Source organism: Lagopus leucura, unplaced genomic scaffold (assembly GCF_019238085.1).
Source record: "Lagopus leucura isolate 7727_CA_CO unplaced genomic scaffold, USGS_WTPT01 Super-Scaffold_100002, whole genome shotgun sequence".
Lineage (NCBI taxonomy): Eukaryota > Metazoa > Chordata > Aves > Galliformes > Phasianidae > Lagopus > Lagopus leucura.
Window position 1 is genome coordinate 72,317,528 of NW_024962263.1, and position 16,259 is coordinate 72,333,786.

The 16,259-nt window shown below is 43.3% G+C and overlaps 1 protein-coding gene across 1 annotated transcript in view; it reads right to left on the reverse strand.

Moving 5' to 3' along the window:
* Positions 1-13,541, reverse strand: part of LRP12 (LDL receptor related protein 12) — a 51,101-nt gene extending 37,560 nt beyond the window's left edge. The window contains exon 1 of the mRNA XM_042869330.1: positions 13,427-13,541. Coding sequence (XP_042725264.1) covers positions 13,427-13,505 — 79 coding nt within the window. The 5' untranslated portion in view covers positions 13,506-13,541. The remainder of the gene's footprint in view (positions 1-13,426) is intronic.
* Between the last annotated feature and the right edge of the window lie 2,718 nt (positions 13,542-16,259).

Genomic DNA, 16,259 nt, shown 5'->3' on the forward strand with positions numbered 1-16,259 from the left:
TGCATGATCCTTGAGGTCCCTTCCAACCCTGGCCATTCTGTGATTCTGTGAAGAAGCCCTGTGGAGATGAATGGCCAAAACATAAGCCACCTCTGCTAAGGGAAACAGATTTCATGAATGCAGCCATACCCAATGCTCTGCAATCCCCTCAGCTCCACCACTGTGCAGGTTGGCAAACTGTGGTGTTCTCAGACTGATGCACATCCAGCTCCTTCGGCAGATACTGGAAGAGGAGTTCATTCACACGTGGTGCTCCCCAATCCCTGAGGACTCTGCGATACTCAGAAAGAAACCAGAGTGAGCCTCAGATTACAGGAGCTTACCAAAGGTCTCTCCCAAACTGGGAGGAAAAGGCAGAGACAGGACTGAAAATACAGCCACAAACGCTCTGGGATGGAGCTCTTATGATAAACGCAACAACAGGAAGAGAGGCTTCAACATAATGAGAGTAATGAATGCCTTGGAGAGCACAATGTGCTCTAACAAGTATTTCCAAAATCCTTATCACTATTTAGTCTGACATTCCTATTCATAATTGTCTTCCAGCATGCTATTCCTTAGACCTACTCACCCTATCTCCATTTTTACCTCAACACAGCCTCTCTCCAGTTCTTCTCATTTCTCCCACATTTGACTTACAAAAGACAAACTTCCTTTCTGCTAAAAGTTTTACCAATTTGAGGCTTTTTTTCTTGCACTCCAAATATATCTTAAAAAACAAAACAAAACAAAAAATTAAAGGTGTGGGAAATCTAAATGTGTTCCCGCTCGCCCTCCAGAAATCATCTGCCAGCACTACCAGGGAGGGACTCAGCACGACTGAAGGTCAGCCCTGCATGTTGGGTAATTGCTGCCCAACCCTGCTGCCTGCCCAGCTCACAACTCAGTACTCCAAAAGCCACCTGAGTTGATCACTTCACTCGCTCCCTGTGTAACCCAGCTGAGCATCACCCTGAGACCAGCTCTCAATGAATCACAGCCTAAGAGCAAATGTATGCATCTGTACACTTCCATTAATTCCTCAGTACTTCGGACTTATTTCTAATGCATTTGGGAAAAGAGTAACAGTCCCCAAAATCCAGTTTTAATATCATAATAATTTATACATTTTTACTTGCATTCCAACACAAATGCTTCCTGGAAAAATTACCTACTATTAAATGAGATTCCACACAGAATATAATAATTACTGAGAAAAAATGTTATGTTTCTGCTTCCAATGAGATGTTTCCTTCAACTGGTCTGAAGGTCTCTAAGCAGCAGCAGATCCCCCACTAAGCTTTTTAAAGAAATCTGCATGCATTCACTTAAGAAGGAATAGCTTAAATACACAATGGGCTGTATTTAATATGAGCTGGATCTTTGGGAATGAGAGAAATCAAACGGTAGTTACATCTGTAAAACCAGACAGGGATAGGAGCTGAGGTTTTAAATAAGGTAATAACAGGAACAGCTGTTCTCAAGCAGCTTCCCTTCAGCTCCACAACAAAAATTCAGCAACTGCATCCTTCCCCAAGGATGCCGTTCATACTTAAACACTTTAGGACCACTCTTCATCCTTCATCTTCCCTCCTCTGGAGTGGTAATTTTTCTGATACAAAGCCTGCCTTCAGGATATGCGTGCTGGGCACACTGGAAGACATGCACACAATGGAGCTGCAGGCATTTCAGCAAACAAACTAGTCTGACTACACTGAAGGCAGGTTCAGATCAGTAAGCCACATTCCAGTTGCCTCGCGTTCCTTTAATAAGCTTGCCTTTTCCCCACACTGACTCTGCCTTATCCAAGTCTGTTCTCTCCACTACACACAAAATCAGAAGCAATGAGAAAAATGGAAAGTAGCAAACATTATTCATGAACAATTACAGTGCAGCTATTAATTTTCTGTGCTTCAACTTCTACCCTGTAAACAAGAACACTTCATGGGAATATTATTAGAGTGAGGGGTTATTAGTCTATCTTAATACTTAATCCTCAGATAATAAAGAGCTTTTAGGCAATTACACACAGTATTTTGAAAGAAAAAGTATTCTTTGAAGGTTTGTTTCCAAGCATGTCCTATCAGAAGAGCACCATAAATTTAAGTGTGAGTCAGGTTAACAGGATCCTTCAAGTCTAAGCCTACTTTTAAGAAAGTTTAGCACCAGCAAGTCGCTGCTTGATGTACAAGTGCCCTCTTAGAAAGAGGTGCCACGTGTCACATAACAGTCAACCAGACCTCAAATAGCAGCTATTTGTTGGGACATTCAAATCCATCCAATGTACAAGTGAAACTGACATGTGAAGAATGGGATGAAAAATGCTTTGGAAAATAGCTATGTGCAAAGATACTAGTATTTCATGTTAATACCGTTTACCACATTTGACAGGCAGTTGTATTCTTTCAGATGTAGCTCCTTTTCAATTTGCATGAAAAGCATTGTTACACTTGTGCATTGATGAAAGCAGATTACACTGCTTACAATTCCTTACTGGCAACTCTGCCCAATGAATAATAATAAGTCACAATTTAAGAACACTGGTTTTGCTGCGTACTCGCTACTGACAAAATGGAATAGGATATCACTGCAAGAGGTACAGATCTGGGAAGTAAGTATAAAGGAAGCCTGGAATATTTCATCATAGGAGTTTTCTATTCATCTTGTATTGATAGCACGTACAAATACTGCTTTCTAAAATTAGGAAGTACTCTGAAGTTTATAAGGATTGAAAAACTGAAGAGTGCAGTTTATTTGCAATGAAGTGCATGCTGTGAAGACAGAATACTTGAAAATTCTTGCACTGTTTATACTTCACTGCTGATTGTTACCCACTTGACTATTCACTTGATTTTTTCTTTCTGGAACATCTACATACACCCACAGATGCTAAGTACTGACGTACATGGATTCTGCCATCGTCAGTATTGGGACACCAAGACAGTGTGCTTTCTCATGAGATCTGTATCCACTCCTGTAGTATTTTACCTAGTTCAGTCCCTAGAAAGACAACTGTTAAGCTTGCTGCAGCTGAAAGTGATGGTACAAGACGTTCCTGATGGCCTTCCTCCTCTCAAAGAGAAAAATAACAAGAAACCAAACCAACCTGTACAGCTTTTCCAACTGGACCACCTAAAACAAAGATGAATAGACTACGGTAATCCTGAGCAAAGTTTTCAAATGCAGCCTTTTATAAACACAATTTTGAATTAATAAGCATGCCAATAAAAATTCCCAAGGTCTATATTTAATTTCCCTGCTTGTAATCATGAAACTGCAGGTAAAATTTTCACTTAATTTTTTGAAAGTAGTTCACTTTGATTTTACTTTAATTCCACTGAGGCCACCAGTAAAATTTACACTGATTGTAACACAGCATAGCTAAGTCAAGGCTGAGCTTGGATTAAAATTCCACACTATTTATATAAATAAACACACACACACGTCTGTTTGTCTGTGTTTGAAACAATCACAAGACTTATTAGTATTTACACAGTCACACGCACGTCAGAAAAACAAAGGCTTACCTTGATTTTGTCAACTTGCCACCAGCAGAATGACAGGCGAGCCAGTGACTAACTTTGCTAAGGCAGGGCTAAGGAAACAACCAACCAAAGGAACAGGAGCCGTACTGCTGCCTTACACATAAAGAAGGTAGGGTTGGCTTAGGAAACCAAGTTGGTGCATTAATGACAGAAGTTCTTAGCTTGCTTGGCACAAGGACTGCCCGTCCCTTGAGAACTTTAACTCTGAAGAATACAGTACTACTAAAAAAATAGACCTCAGCCACGCTACAACAGGAAACACTACACTCTGTATTTCTGCAGAATCGCTCACCAGCTTAAATAACTATGGATTTCCTTCCTAAAGAATATAGCTTGAAAAGGAAAAAGTGTAAAAATTAGGTTCCAAAGCACTAATTCTGCTGTGAAATAAACAGTTAAAAATTACATATACGGGTAGACGTTTCACTCTATTAAAAAGCAACCTGATCAAAAAATTCAACACTTGCTCCTACACCCTTTTAAAGAAAAGCACAGAGTGTTAAAATAGCAAGAAATACGACATAGCATGGTGACAAGTAGAAGATCAATGTCAGACATAATGCCTACATGTTCAAATTTCTATTTACCTGCTTTTATGTAGTAATAAAGCATATAGCTCATTTAAGCACACATCCTTTCTCTTAATAGCAGATTTCCAGATATAGGGAGAAAAGTAGGCCCAGAACAAAGCAACTCCATGAACTGCAAACAAATCCCATTATATGTCTAAATAAATTAACAAGTCTACAGACACTTCATAAATATATCAAAGTATACAGCATTCAGTACAGGCATGAAAGAGTTGCTCAGTAAGGATCTGATGCCATGATCCTTACATATATAGCAGTAATTTACAAATTGTGTGCAACAATTCTCAACTTTAAAGCTATTCCAGCTCTCCTTCCCATTTCAATATATCATCTCCCTTGGAAAAAAATAAGCATTTGATGCAGTCATTTTACTTAAATAACACATCCTCATTTTCTCACACATGGTGTTTATTTCAAATTAAGTGCTTTAAGCAATTTATTGACTCCCAAGTGTGCAGTATGGTCAGCAAGTAGCATCTCAGATTAAAAATTAAATTCAGATTTACTTCAGCCATTAATCATATCTAAAAGCTATTGCATTTTATGGTGAATTCTTTCATACCTAAGCCTTAAAATAGCTATCCAGAATTCAGGTCCACCTCCTTTGCAAAACCACAAGCTAGGGAGAGTTCCAGAAACTCGGTGAGAGGGATTCAAATGCATGCTTATTCGCTTGGTTCCAGGTATGTATTCCTGGTCTCCACTCTTTTAATTGATGTTTCAAGACAGACATACAGCTGAATCACACGATACTGATTCTAAAAAGTCAGTGTCCAGCACTAAGAGGACTTTTTGTTAGCTGGGAGTGCAGACAGGGGTATGTCAGCTCCCCATGCATGAGCATAACCTAACACTCCAGCAGTTCTGGCTTCAGATGGACTCATCCACAGGGATGTCACCACACAGAGCAGCTTGCAGAACTGCTGCTCCTTCAAGTCCGCATATCCCAAATACAGGACCTCCTGGTCCTGGAGAACTCCTCACAGTCCCAATGACACTGCAAACAGCTCAGGCCTCCAGGAGTCTGTGGGAAAGGCTGACCATGCTCCTCCTCTACAGCAAGAGGAGAACGGACTCCTTTTTCCAAGCCGTATCCATACACAGCATAAAGGCTCTGCTAGCAGCAGTAATACCCCAACAGAAGAAGAAAAGCAGAAAGTTAGAAGTGTGGACTTAGCAAGAGCATCAGAGCTCGGTTTTGGCATGGTGGATTGCTATTTACGTTACAATTACAACACCAACGATGCTTTCCTACAGCGCACACAGATGACAGGCACACCGGATAACCACACATCCGGGATGGGAAGGAAACAGCTGAGCAGCACCTGGGCCACAGGCACCGCAAGGCGCTGGATGGGCACCACCAGGGAGGCTGGCAGCAGCCGGACTGGTGGAGCAGGCAGCGCTGGGGCACATCAGCACTACAGAAGATGAAGAGCACAAAATGCCTTGATGTTGGCATCAGAGAGAAAGAGGGATATGTGCCAGGGTCACAAAAAGAGATGATTCAAAATGCTGATAACAGCCATATGTTGAGTTACTGCAACCCTCTAAGATCTCTATTCGTTTACTTATATCTTCTAAAGCACTGGTAAGAATCGAGATGTTAAAGTTTCTGTGACATCCCCTTGCCTGAGTGAACTCACAGAACCCGAGAGCTGGACCTTGGGATACCCCAGGTTCTCCTGAATTCCAACCCCTTTTCTCAACTGCTGTTAATTCCTAGAAATAATGTCTTACACTGATCAGATGTTCACTCACTCCTATAGCACACCTTACAATAAAAAACACAGTACCAAAAACAGTTCCCTTAAACCCATTTTCACAGCCTCTTAAGTAACAGCTGCCTTCCCCAACACCTTGCATCTCTGTATTAAAGAATGGCTCTGTCTCTGTTTGACTTGAGTTGAAAGGGACATTAAAGGGTCCTCTAGTCCAACCTCCCTGCAATGAAGAGGGGCACCTACAGCCAGGTCAGGGTGCTCAGAGCCCCATCCAGCCATGAACATGCCTTGAAGACTTTACCTCATTGCAGCCTTTCAGTATCTAACAGAGCCTATAAACAGGAGGAGTCAACTCTTTACAAGGGTAGATAATGGCAGGACAAGGGAAAATGGTTTTAAGTTGAAGGAGAGAAGATTTAGGTTGCATGACAGGGGGAAGTTCTTTACTAAGAGGGTGGTGAGGTGCTGGAACAGGCTGCCCAGAGAGGCTGTGGGTGCCCCGTCCCTGGAGGTGTTCAAGGCCAGATTGGATGGGGCCCTGGGCAGAAGAGCAGAGTGCAGTAAACACAAGAATGCAACAAATAAAAAAGCATGTTAATTAGAATTCTAGAATCATTCTCTTTGCAAAGGGGTTCCTTTAGCTACATGTGCAGGAAAACTGGGATAGCGGCTAAGGCCTTCACCTAATGCTGTGCAACAAGAGGAACATTTTTACATATAGGATTTATTTAGCACATGATGTGACCCTATTCATCAGCATTCTCAGTCTCAGGTATGACAGTACTCCTACTTGAAGCTTTCATTTTCTTTTACACCTGAAATACTCAGAATGTAATCTTATGGAACTAAAACACCTTGTAAGGATAAACAAACTCATTCTTAAATTCCAATATGCTTCACAAGGTGTAGAAAAAGATGCTAAAAAAACTCTAATGAAACTTCATACACAGCTGAAACCTAGGAGCCAACAGACGAACACGTGTTTTCCTCTCTCCAAAACCTATCAATAAAATTTCAATTTTCTGTTCTCAATTTCTTACTCCCGTTACTAAGAAGTTCTTCTGAAAGGAACAATTCCTCAATGAGCAGGATCGTTAGAAAGATGCACAGAGTAGAAAAAACTTATTACAAGTAAGACAGTACAGAGTAGATGGAAGAAAATATTTCTCACGAGAAAACTATTCTCACAAATTGTGCTTTCAGAGGGACCTGTGACACAGAGTTGGAGTACTAAAACTAAGTTACAGGAACTTCTAACAGAGGGTTTTTTTTTTTTTTCCTAAATTTTGAACAACAACTTTATTAGCTCACACTTTATATGCTCACACTGCATGTTAGAGAATCATTTTTTTATCTGCTGGCTGCAACTGAATTAAAAATTCTGCTCTGAACCGCTACACAAAGTCCTGGGGACTTCCCCTTCAAGGAGGAAATATTACAGACACGCATCAGGAGGGTGAAAATACACAACTCAGAGCCTAAAAGCAAAGTTTACACTTACTGCGGCCACATGCAGAAATGCAGCTGGTTCACTTTCATTGCTTTGCTGAAAGTTTGTTGCACACAGTAAGAGTGAGAAAGTTCAGCTCTCTCACATCAAATTTCCACCCCCAATTAGAGGTATCTGGGGAAGTACCTGGTAAGTCACAAGACACTTAAGTGGAAAGTCAGATCATCCTATGACAGCTCAAGCTACGAAACCAAATGTCTCTGTGTGACATTTTCCCCCTCCCCCCCTCCAAAAAAGGCTAACCTTTAGATTGTTTAATTTATTTTTGGCTTTAATCATTGCTTTCTAACTCATTTTTGATCCAGAATTAAATAAGGATAAATTAAATAACCCTGTTTTTTTTCCCCTCTGACTGCTTCCAGAAAGTTGATCCTCACAACACCAATGAGAAAGTTATCAGCAATTCTCTTATAACCTAAAATTCAGGCTGTTGAAACAGGGAAAAAAAAAAAAATCTCATGGATCAGTTCTAGATATATTTGCCTTGCTAAAAAGTCTTTCATCAACAGATTAACATGCAACAAAAGTTACAGTATATCCAAATGTAAAGCAGAGAAACAAGTCAGGACCAAAATCCGGAGTAAGGCCTGTGGAAGTATTTGTCTCCACCCACACACTACACTAATTTAGTATTTAAGCACAGGTATTCACAAGAACCAGTACTGTGTATTTCAATGCAACCATCAACTTCAGTGTAATAAAACACTGGTAATGGAACAACAATGGTAACAACTCAAGTGCAGAAAACACTCAAGAGCCAGAACTACACAGCTTTTCAGAGTGCCCTATCACACAGCCTGCAGTATAAACCACTGGGAGCTTCACTTCTGATGGCAGGATGAACATATGAACTTGGACCTACACCATCTCTATGATATTAAATACACTGGTACCCAAGTTTGTTTGTTTTTACAACCACGTCAACTAAGTAGGATGAATCTTACCAACAGGCAGACGCCTCAGTAATAACTGGTGCTGTAAAATGTTATAGCTAGTAATTCTCAGCTGAATACGAGCACTGCTGTATGAACTGTGAAACAGCAAAAAAATATATTCAAGCTTGTTAACAAATCACACTCTCACTAATGCCTCACTGACCATCTCAGCTGTACCAGCAATCAGCATCACTATTAACTGTCTGGGACAATATAAATGGAACAGCGATGCTGGAAAATGCACACACATCTAGAAAAGTAAAAACATACTATACATGCAGTACAGATTATAGTCATAAAAAAAATACCTATGGGAATGAGTTCCATGTTAAATATGAAACAATCCTTTCTGCAGCTTGAGAAACTATGATAAAAGGCAAATGTGTGCAGTACCTAACATATCAACAATACGAATTTTAAGAACTTGAGACTGAACTAGATGATCTTTTGAGGTCCCCTGCAGTCTCTGATATTCTGTGGCTCTGTGTGAGATCTGTTCATGAAACAGAAGACTGATCATAATTGCAAGTCTGATCCAGGTCAAACAAAAAAATATATTTATTGCTTAGTTGAAAATAATGCAGTTAGTGCATACAGTACAGCTACTCGATAGCGAAAGGCAACTGGGTGAAACAAAGGAGTCCAACAGAATCACCTACAGGGCCCATCCAGCTCTAATCCAGCAGAGCACTTCCTCTCCCAGCAATGACAGAAAGAAGCTGGAGAAGCCAAGCTAATAATGTGTTTTGCTCTGGTGACAGTAATGGAGTCAGGTGGCTTCTGTCCTGATCCCAGTTACAAGTGCCTCTTCCTCCAGCTGAAGGTGTTCTCATTCCGGTCATGCTTACAATCACACCAATTAGATTAAATTTGGAATTATTTTTGGTAAGAGTTTGTCTAGGTTGTTTTCTTCTTCTCCTTTCAAACTAATGTTACTTTAAATACTGCCCATAAGACCTCTTTTGCCCGGAGAGGTTGTGGATGCCCCGTCCCTGGAGGTGTTCAAGGCCAGGTTGGATGGGCCTTGGGCAGCCTGGTCTACTATTAAATGTGGAGGTTGGTGGCCCTGCCTGTGGTGTGGGGGATTGGAGCTTCGTGATCCTTGAGGTTCATTCCAACCTGGGCCATTCTGTGATTCTCAGATACAGACTACAGACTTAACTGGCGCTGAGCAGCCAGATGAATGACTTGCACAACTTGACTGATAATAAACTTATCAGACAATAGAAATTTCTATGCCATTAAAGTTAGGACATTTTCTTTTCAAAGACTATGACACCATTCTAATATGCTAAACGCAGCAGTTTCGCCAATAATACAATTTACAGCTTAGCAAAATGCATTTGTCCAGCATATCACAGACATATCACTAAAAAGTGACATTCAAGAATTTAAAGTACAGTAATTTATGAAGCCAAGTCATTCCTTTAGGACAGCATGTACCGGCTTCACAGTGCAACTTCTTCAGAAAATTAAATAAACGGGCTGGCAGGCTTACATGATTCAAACTATTCTTTCAAACAAGGTGAATGAACCTGAGAAATGTCTTATTCTTCCTCATGCCGTATGAGCAAACTGACACGTAACTTAAATTTGGATCCGGATCAGTGAACTTTTATAATTTAACCTGCCTGGTCTTAAAACCAAGTAAACAATGCATTATATACACGATCTCATGATAATCTCAAGCAATGTCTGTACTACAGAAACCTGGAATAGAACTAATACAGAACAAAGCATTTTAAAGCTTATATAATAATAGCATGCTCTCTTTTTTTTTTCTCCATAGGTCAAAATAACATCAACAGCATTGCAACCTCAGTAACATACAACACTGTTTCAATTACAACTTTGTGAGTAGTCATTTTCTGACTTCTAATGATTCTCAGTCAGCAGTGCTCCAAGTAAAGCCTAACCCATCCTGTAGATATGGAGAATTAAGATTGATCTGTCATGCCACCAGTTCCTACCTTGGAGTTGTTTCAGGCATACGTTCCTGTTGCTGCACTTCTATTTTATTCTCATCACATCTGCTAAAGCCAGAAGCAGTGGGAAATTTACTGACTGTACAACAGTGTTGATCACTACTAACTTGACAAAATGCAGCAAAAAGCTTGCTGTGGTTTTCTGTCAAGTGGGACAGAAATTGATGTAAACAGAGTGGGATAACAGCTACAGTTAAGACAATGAAAAACCTGACTTGTAGCAAAGCGGAGGTGAACACCCACACCTCCAACCCACAGTCCAAACAAAGACATCCCAGCTTTTGCACTGTGTCACTTGAAAGACTTTTCATAACACAGCCTCTGCTCTCGAACCAATCTTTCCCTGACTGGTCCTCCAAATGCTCCTGAAAACACTGTGTTAACGGTACCCATAAAATATAAACTGCTGTTCTGCCAAGGGTTAAATAAAAATCAAACAACACAGGAATTCAGTTCTCTAATCCAAACTGCTGTTTTAACAAGGAAACAAAATTCATTTGATTTCAGCTAATCAATCATCAGACTCTGTTCTGAAAAACACTGCCCTCAAGAGAACAATTTCTCAAACAATATTTTTCCCCTGAAGAAACCACTTCATGCCATATACAGTCTTGTTTTGAATGTAAGCAATTGCCATGGCCTTTGAGATACACAGAAATGTCTTCATATTTGTCCCAGCAAAAGCCATGCCGGAGTTACAAAGAGAAATGCACAGTATCATATTTATTGGATATAAAATTCCCGAGTCAACAAGAAATAAATACTATGGCCCAATTATCCTATCAAGCTACAATTCTTGTTAGCCAGTTCTATTCCAATATTTTACACATCAGCATTCCTCCTTCTCAAATTTTTATCATTACAGTCATCATCAGAAGGAAGGTTTGAAAAAATTTCACTAGCTACAGGGAAACAGAGAAACATTCTCCAGAGAGCTCAAAGCCCACATATCAACCTCCGTGAATTTCATATATTAATTGGTGGAAAATTCTAGGGCATTATAGCTGCGCAATTGCACAATGAAAGTCACCAAAATGATACACTACTGTTCTTCCAAGCACTTGTTTACCCTGAATGCTGCCTCCTGCATTCAACGCCTTAACATGCAGTAACATTATGATATCTGCAAGGCTCTGCTCAGGATGAACATCTCTGTCCAGAGCTCTACTGCCAGTAGCTTCCTGATCAAATTCATGTCGGTGTTTAGTTTGGGAGAGCTAAAAGCAGTTCTACAAGAAGGCGATACACTTTAACAGGGAATACTTCCCACTCCCATCTCCTTCTCCCCAAAGAAATGAACAGGACAAACTGAAGAGGCAACTAGAGATTGGCCTTGCTATGCAGCCAACTCTTGCATTCCTCTTGGATGCTCAGCTTGGGGACACGAAAGTTCCTTTCCTTCAAGTGGTGAAATGGGTCAGAACATTTGTAAGAAGAAGTTGTAGGGATAAACTAAACTTCAGGAACAGAGGCAGCACACTGGCTAAAGGCAGGCTCTGCCTTCCTTTTCCAGCAAAGGTTATTATGAATGGCAAGGCAAAAGAAATTATGCAGCCCTTGCTCTTGGTTAAACTTTGGAAAGCTTGAATTGAAGGTTCAGTGAAGATGTTACTCAGCACAATTTGTACTTGGTTGAGCTTTTTAGTAAAACAAGCAAAACCCCACAACTATCACCTTTAACAAAAGGCTGTGCTTATTGTTTAAGTGTTATATTGGAAATGCTGACAACAGCCCAAAGAATCACAAGCTGAATCTAACTACTAAAGTCAAGCTGGTGAGGTTTATCACAGTAACTCTTTTTCTTTTGGTTGTAGCGAAAACAACAAAAGAATTTGCACTTTATTAAAAGGCTCTACACAGAAGTTACATTCCTCAAGCACACAAACCTAAGGTCAGCTGAACATGCCCAGAGCTGAGACTTTCCCTACTGTTTCCTGCTCCACCATAGCCAAACCTTTTCCAGCTGCACTTTCACTTTAGCCTTGGATGCGTGACTTTTTAACAGCCCACGTAGATATTAATGCTCCCCTTCTTGCCCACACGTGTATTCACAGGATCGGTCAGCACCTTGCCTGGCTCATCTATGTGTACTCACTCAAACCATACTGGTGTCACCACTCAGGAACAGGCACCACCCAGGAACAGGCACTGTAAGCACAGTTCTACATCAAGAACCCATCTGACTTCTGCTCACCTAGACACCCGTGCATCAGTGAAACAGTAACGTTCTTACAAATCTATGTTGTGCATCCATACTCAGGAGCTCACAATCCTACTCACAGCACAGACACGTGCTGGACAAGGCCTTACACAAAGACAAAACCAAGCGTCTCAGCCTGTAGGTCCACATTCCTAAGCAGCAAAATGACTCCAACTGAACCCGCTCAGCCCACGCTGGAAGCAGAGGCACTACTGAGGGACGGGCCGCCGCCCGAGCTGTGCACACAGGGCAGTGCCCGCTCCGTTCTGCTGCTCACCCGGGGCCCAGCGGCACCGCCTGCGCTCAACTTCATAACACAGCGAGCTCCAGGAGGGCCCACGGGCAGCTCCTCCGTGCAGCATCTGGCGTTTGACCTATTATATCACCGTGCTACTTACGTACTGCAAACACAACATAAGCACATTCACTGGCACGTTTATTAAGTGCTTTTCACTAGCAGCTTTGTTTAAAGAGGGGTTTGCGATCGTGCCAAAACGGCACTACGTGCACCAAGCGAGAAGGCTGAACAAAAGCTCCCGGGAGATCCATCCCCGGCCGTGCGGCGCGGCCTGGCGCAGGGTGCCACGCTTCCCGGAGCCCACCGCCCCTCAGCGCTGCGAGGGTGCGCGCGTTCGTGCGGTCGCGCACCAACTCCGGAGTTCCCGGCCACTTACATCTGCGGAAGATTAAAAGGGGGGCGGCCGGGACACGTCCCAGCGTCTGCTCGCAGGACCTCCCTGAGGAGATTACCACCCCCACCGGAACGAAGAAATAAAATTAAAGCCGCGAACGGCGCAACGGTGGGGGAATGAAGGGGGGGGTTGGAGGAGGGGGCGGGGAAGCGCTCCGGGCCGAGCGCCGGGACCGGGCCGCGGGCAGAAAGGCCGCTTTGTTCGCCCTGCCCGCGGCGGGCGGCCCGGAGCCGGGGGCGGAGGGGTGGCGTCACGCCGGTACGTACCGCAGCAGGAGACGACGAGGAGCACGAGCTGCGCGGACCTCCAAGCCGGGAAGCGTTCTGCGCTCCCCCGCGGGGCCATGCCACCAGCCCGCGGCACAGAGACGAGAGCACGACCCGCCGCCGCCCCCCAAACGCAGCCGGAGCCGCCGCCGCCGCCGCGAGAGGGGCCGGGCAGAGCCCCGTCCCGCGCCCGCCGGAGCTGCCGCCTGGGGAGCGCTAGCGGCTCGCGCTCGCGCGCCTCTGCCTCCCGCCCGCCCGCGGAGCCATGAGCCGCCGCCGGCCTCGGCCTCCTTCCCCCGCGCCGCGCCGCTTCCTCCTCCCCGGCTGCGCTCCGCCGCGGCTGCGCACTGGCGGCCCGAGCGCATGCACTCGCTCCCGGCAGCCACGGGCCGGGCGGGCGGAGCGGCGGCCCCAGACGGCGGAGGGGGGGGGCCGGGCGTCCTGTCCCCGCCCCGCCTCTCTCTCCTCCTCCTACAGCCGCCGCCGGGTTTCGGTTGGCTTTCGACTGCCTCGGAGTCGCCGCCGCCACCCAGCCGGAGCCGCGTTCTCGGGGCGGGCTTGTGACAGAGCCGAGCTGAGGCATGGGGACGCCGGGCAGCTGCTACTGCTCAGCTGCAAAGTGCGTTTACGAGCGAGACCTGGAACTGGTGTGCGAGCTGAAACGTAACTGCTGTAAATGCACAGCATCCGACACTGCCGACCCCCAAACCGAGCCTCACGACACTGTAAATGTCTGTGTGTGGTTACCAGCCCTGCACCCACTGATGACATTACTTTCTCATTCCACAGTTACCTGGCGCTCTCAGATACTTGAGTATCGAAAACAAAGTGAGATTCACAGTGCGATTTCTATATTTATCTTGAACCCTGTAGTGTGTGTTGCAGACTTGGAGAAGTGTTTATTGCCTGAAGTCTTCTCAGTTCTACGGTGTGAACTGATTCATTTGAAAAGTAATAAATTACCATTCCTGACAAGAACAAAAACCACTGGCACAAGTAGGGCTCCATCCGTACGTCTTGAGAACAGATGTCCGGTGTCAGAGCAGAGCTCTTGTTCCACAGAAGGTGATGGCTGTGGAGAGCGCTTTATACTATTTTTCCTTATTCCATTCTTCATTCACTCTTCTCTGATTTCTCCCATGTTTACTTCTCAACCCCTACCTTATTTTGGAAGGAAGTACACTGGGAGGAGTGTCTTTCTGGGGGACAGGAAATAGGCAGCTTTAAGGATGAGCATCTTGAAGAAGATGATGTGTCAGTGATAGTCACCAAAGAAGGAAGGCAAACCAGACAAGCCTGACACTGGGAAGCTGTGGCTCAGGAACTCCCCGAATTAGAGATGATATCATCAAGTTTAATGGCCCTCAGTGGAATAGGCTTTGGTAAATTCATCAAGTGAGCAATGTGCTTGTTCACCTCTCAGAAACCATAAAAAAAAAAAAAAAAAAAAAAAAAAAGCACTTTAAAGGAAACATAACCTTTATTTACAGGTTTATACAAACGAGAAAAGTAGTCACAATGTCTTTGCCATCAAACTCCTTTCCTTTTTCTACTTGCAAGTTTGAACAACTTCTTCAGTGAAAGAATTCTTCAGATGTCCTGTTTTCCACCCAGTGTATCCCATGCCTCTTTTTGTTGATTGTCAACCACAAGGCAGTGGAAGGATGCTCAGGAAGTCTGATCTGTAGACTCTGAGAAAGATACTGCTGCCCCCACGAACAGACATGACCCAGACCCCACGCACACATGCAGACCTTGGACCCTCCCACAGTAATTGCAGCTCTGGGTGCAAGTCCTTACTGGAGCTCGTTAAACTCTCTGCTGCAGGGATAGGTCAACTTTGAACAAACAAATCAGCATCACATGACCCATAACCTTTCTCTTCTCCTCCCGAAGTTATTTTTGTCTGCCTAGTTAAACCCAATTTCAGCCACCCAATTGTGTGTTACTGAGAGATGTGATACGATATGATTCCATAGACTTCTGTTGCACAACAAAGAAGACATTAATTATCTTTTCAGATTAAATGCTGTTCCAAAGATCCCTGTTGGCAAAACTGTTTTCAGTCACTCACACAAATAAGTGGTTACCCTTTATCATATACCCACGTTGATCATTCATGGCAGCAGAGAGCAAAACACAAACTTCTGGAATAATTTGCTTAATTTTAATATTGTCCTCAAAGATGCACAGCAATTTTTTTCAAAAGACTCCTGCTGCAGTACTAAACAAGCCTGGCAAGCAAAAGGTGAGATACTGATGTAATGAGCTAAGGAGAAACTTCTGCAGCAGCAGTTTGCCTGCTTACAAGGTGACCTGGATTTTTCAACTCCAGGGAGGAGAATGTGTTAGTAGGTCCAGACAAGAGGCTTATGATGTCAAACAACACCTTTCCATGTAGCCCCCTTTGCAAGCTCACCAAATCTATGAACTTTAACACTGAAAGATTTCCTTCCTGGCACAGTTATCTGTGAAAAAAATCTTACTGCTACTTTGCTGCTCCTTCTGTTGGCCTCTGCCAAGAGCTGTCTGTCTTAATCTCTTTGATGTTTAGGGGGAATGGTATCATTTTCCCTGTGTCAGAAAAGTGCTTAGTAAATTGTATCTATATACAGAGAATTCTAATTATGACTGCATGGATTTTTTTTTACTCTAATCTGAAGATTACTAATAAAATTTTATCAATAGTATTAATTTCTAAGCTAGCACAAAAGTTGTCAGTGTCTTTTCCTTTGGCATTTTAAGGCAGGTGAAGATAAATTATCCTGAAATTGCACACGTGATTCACCTTGAACTAAACCCAGACTGTCGTAACAGTCAATTGTTCTTCTGC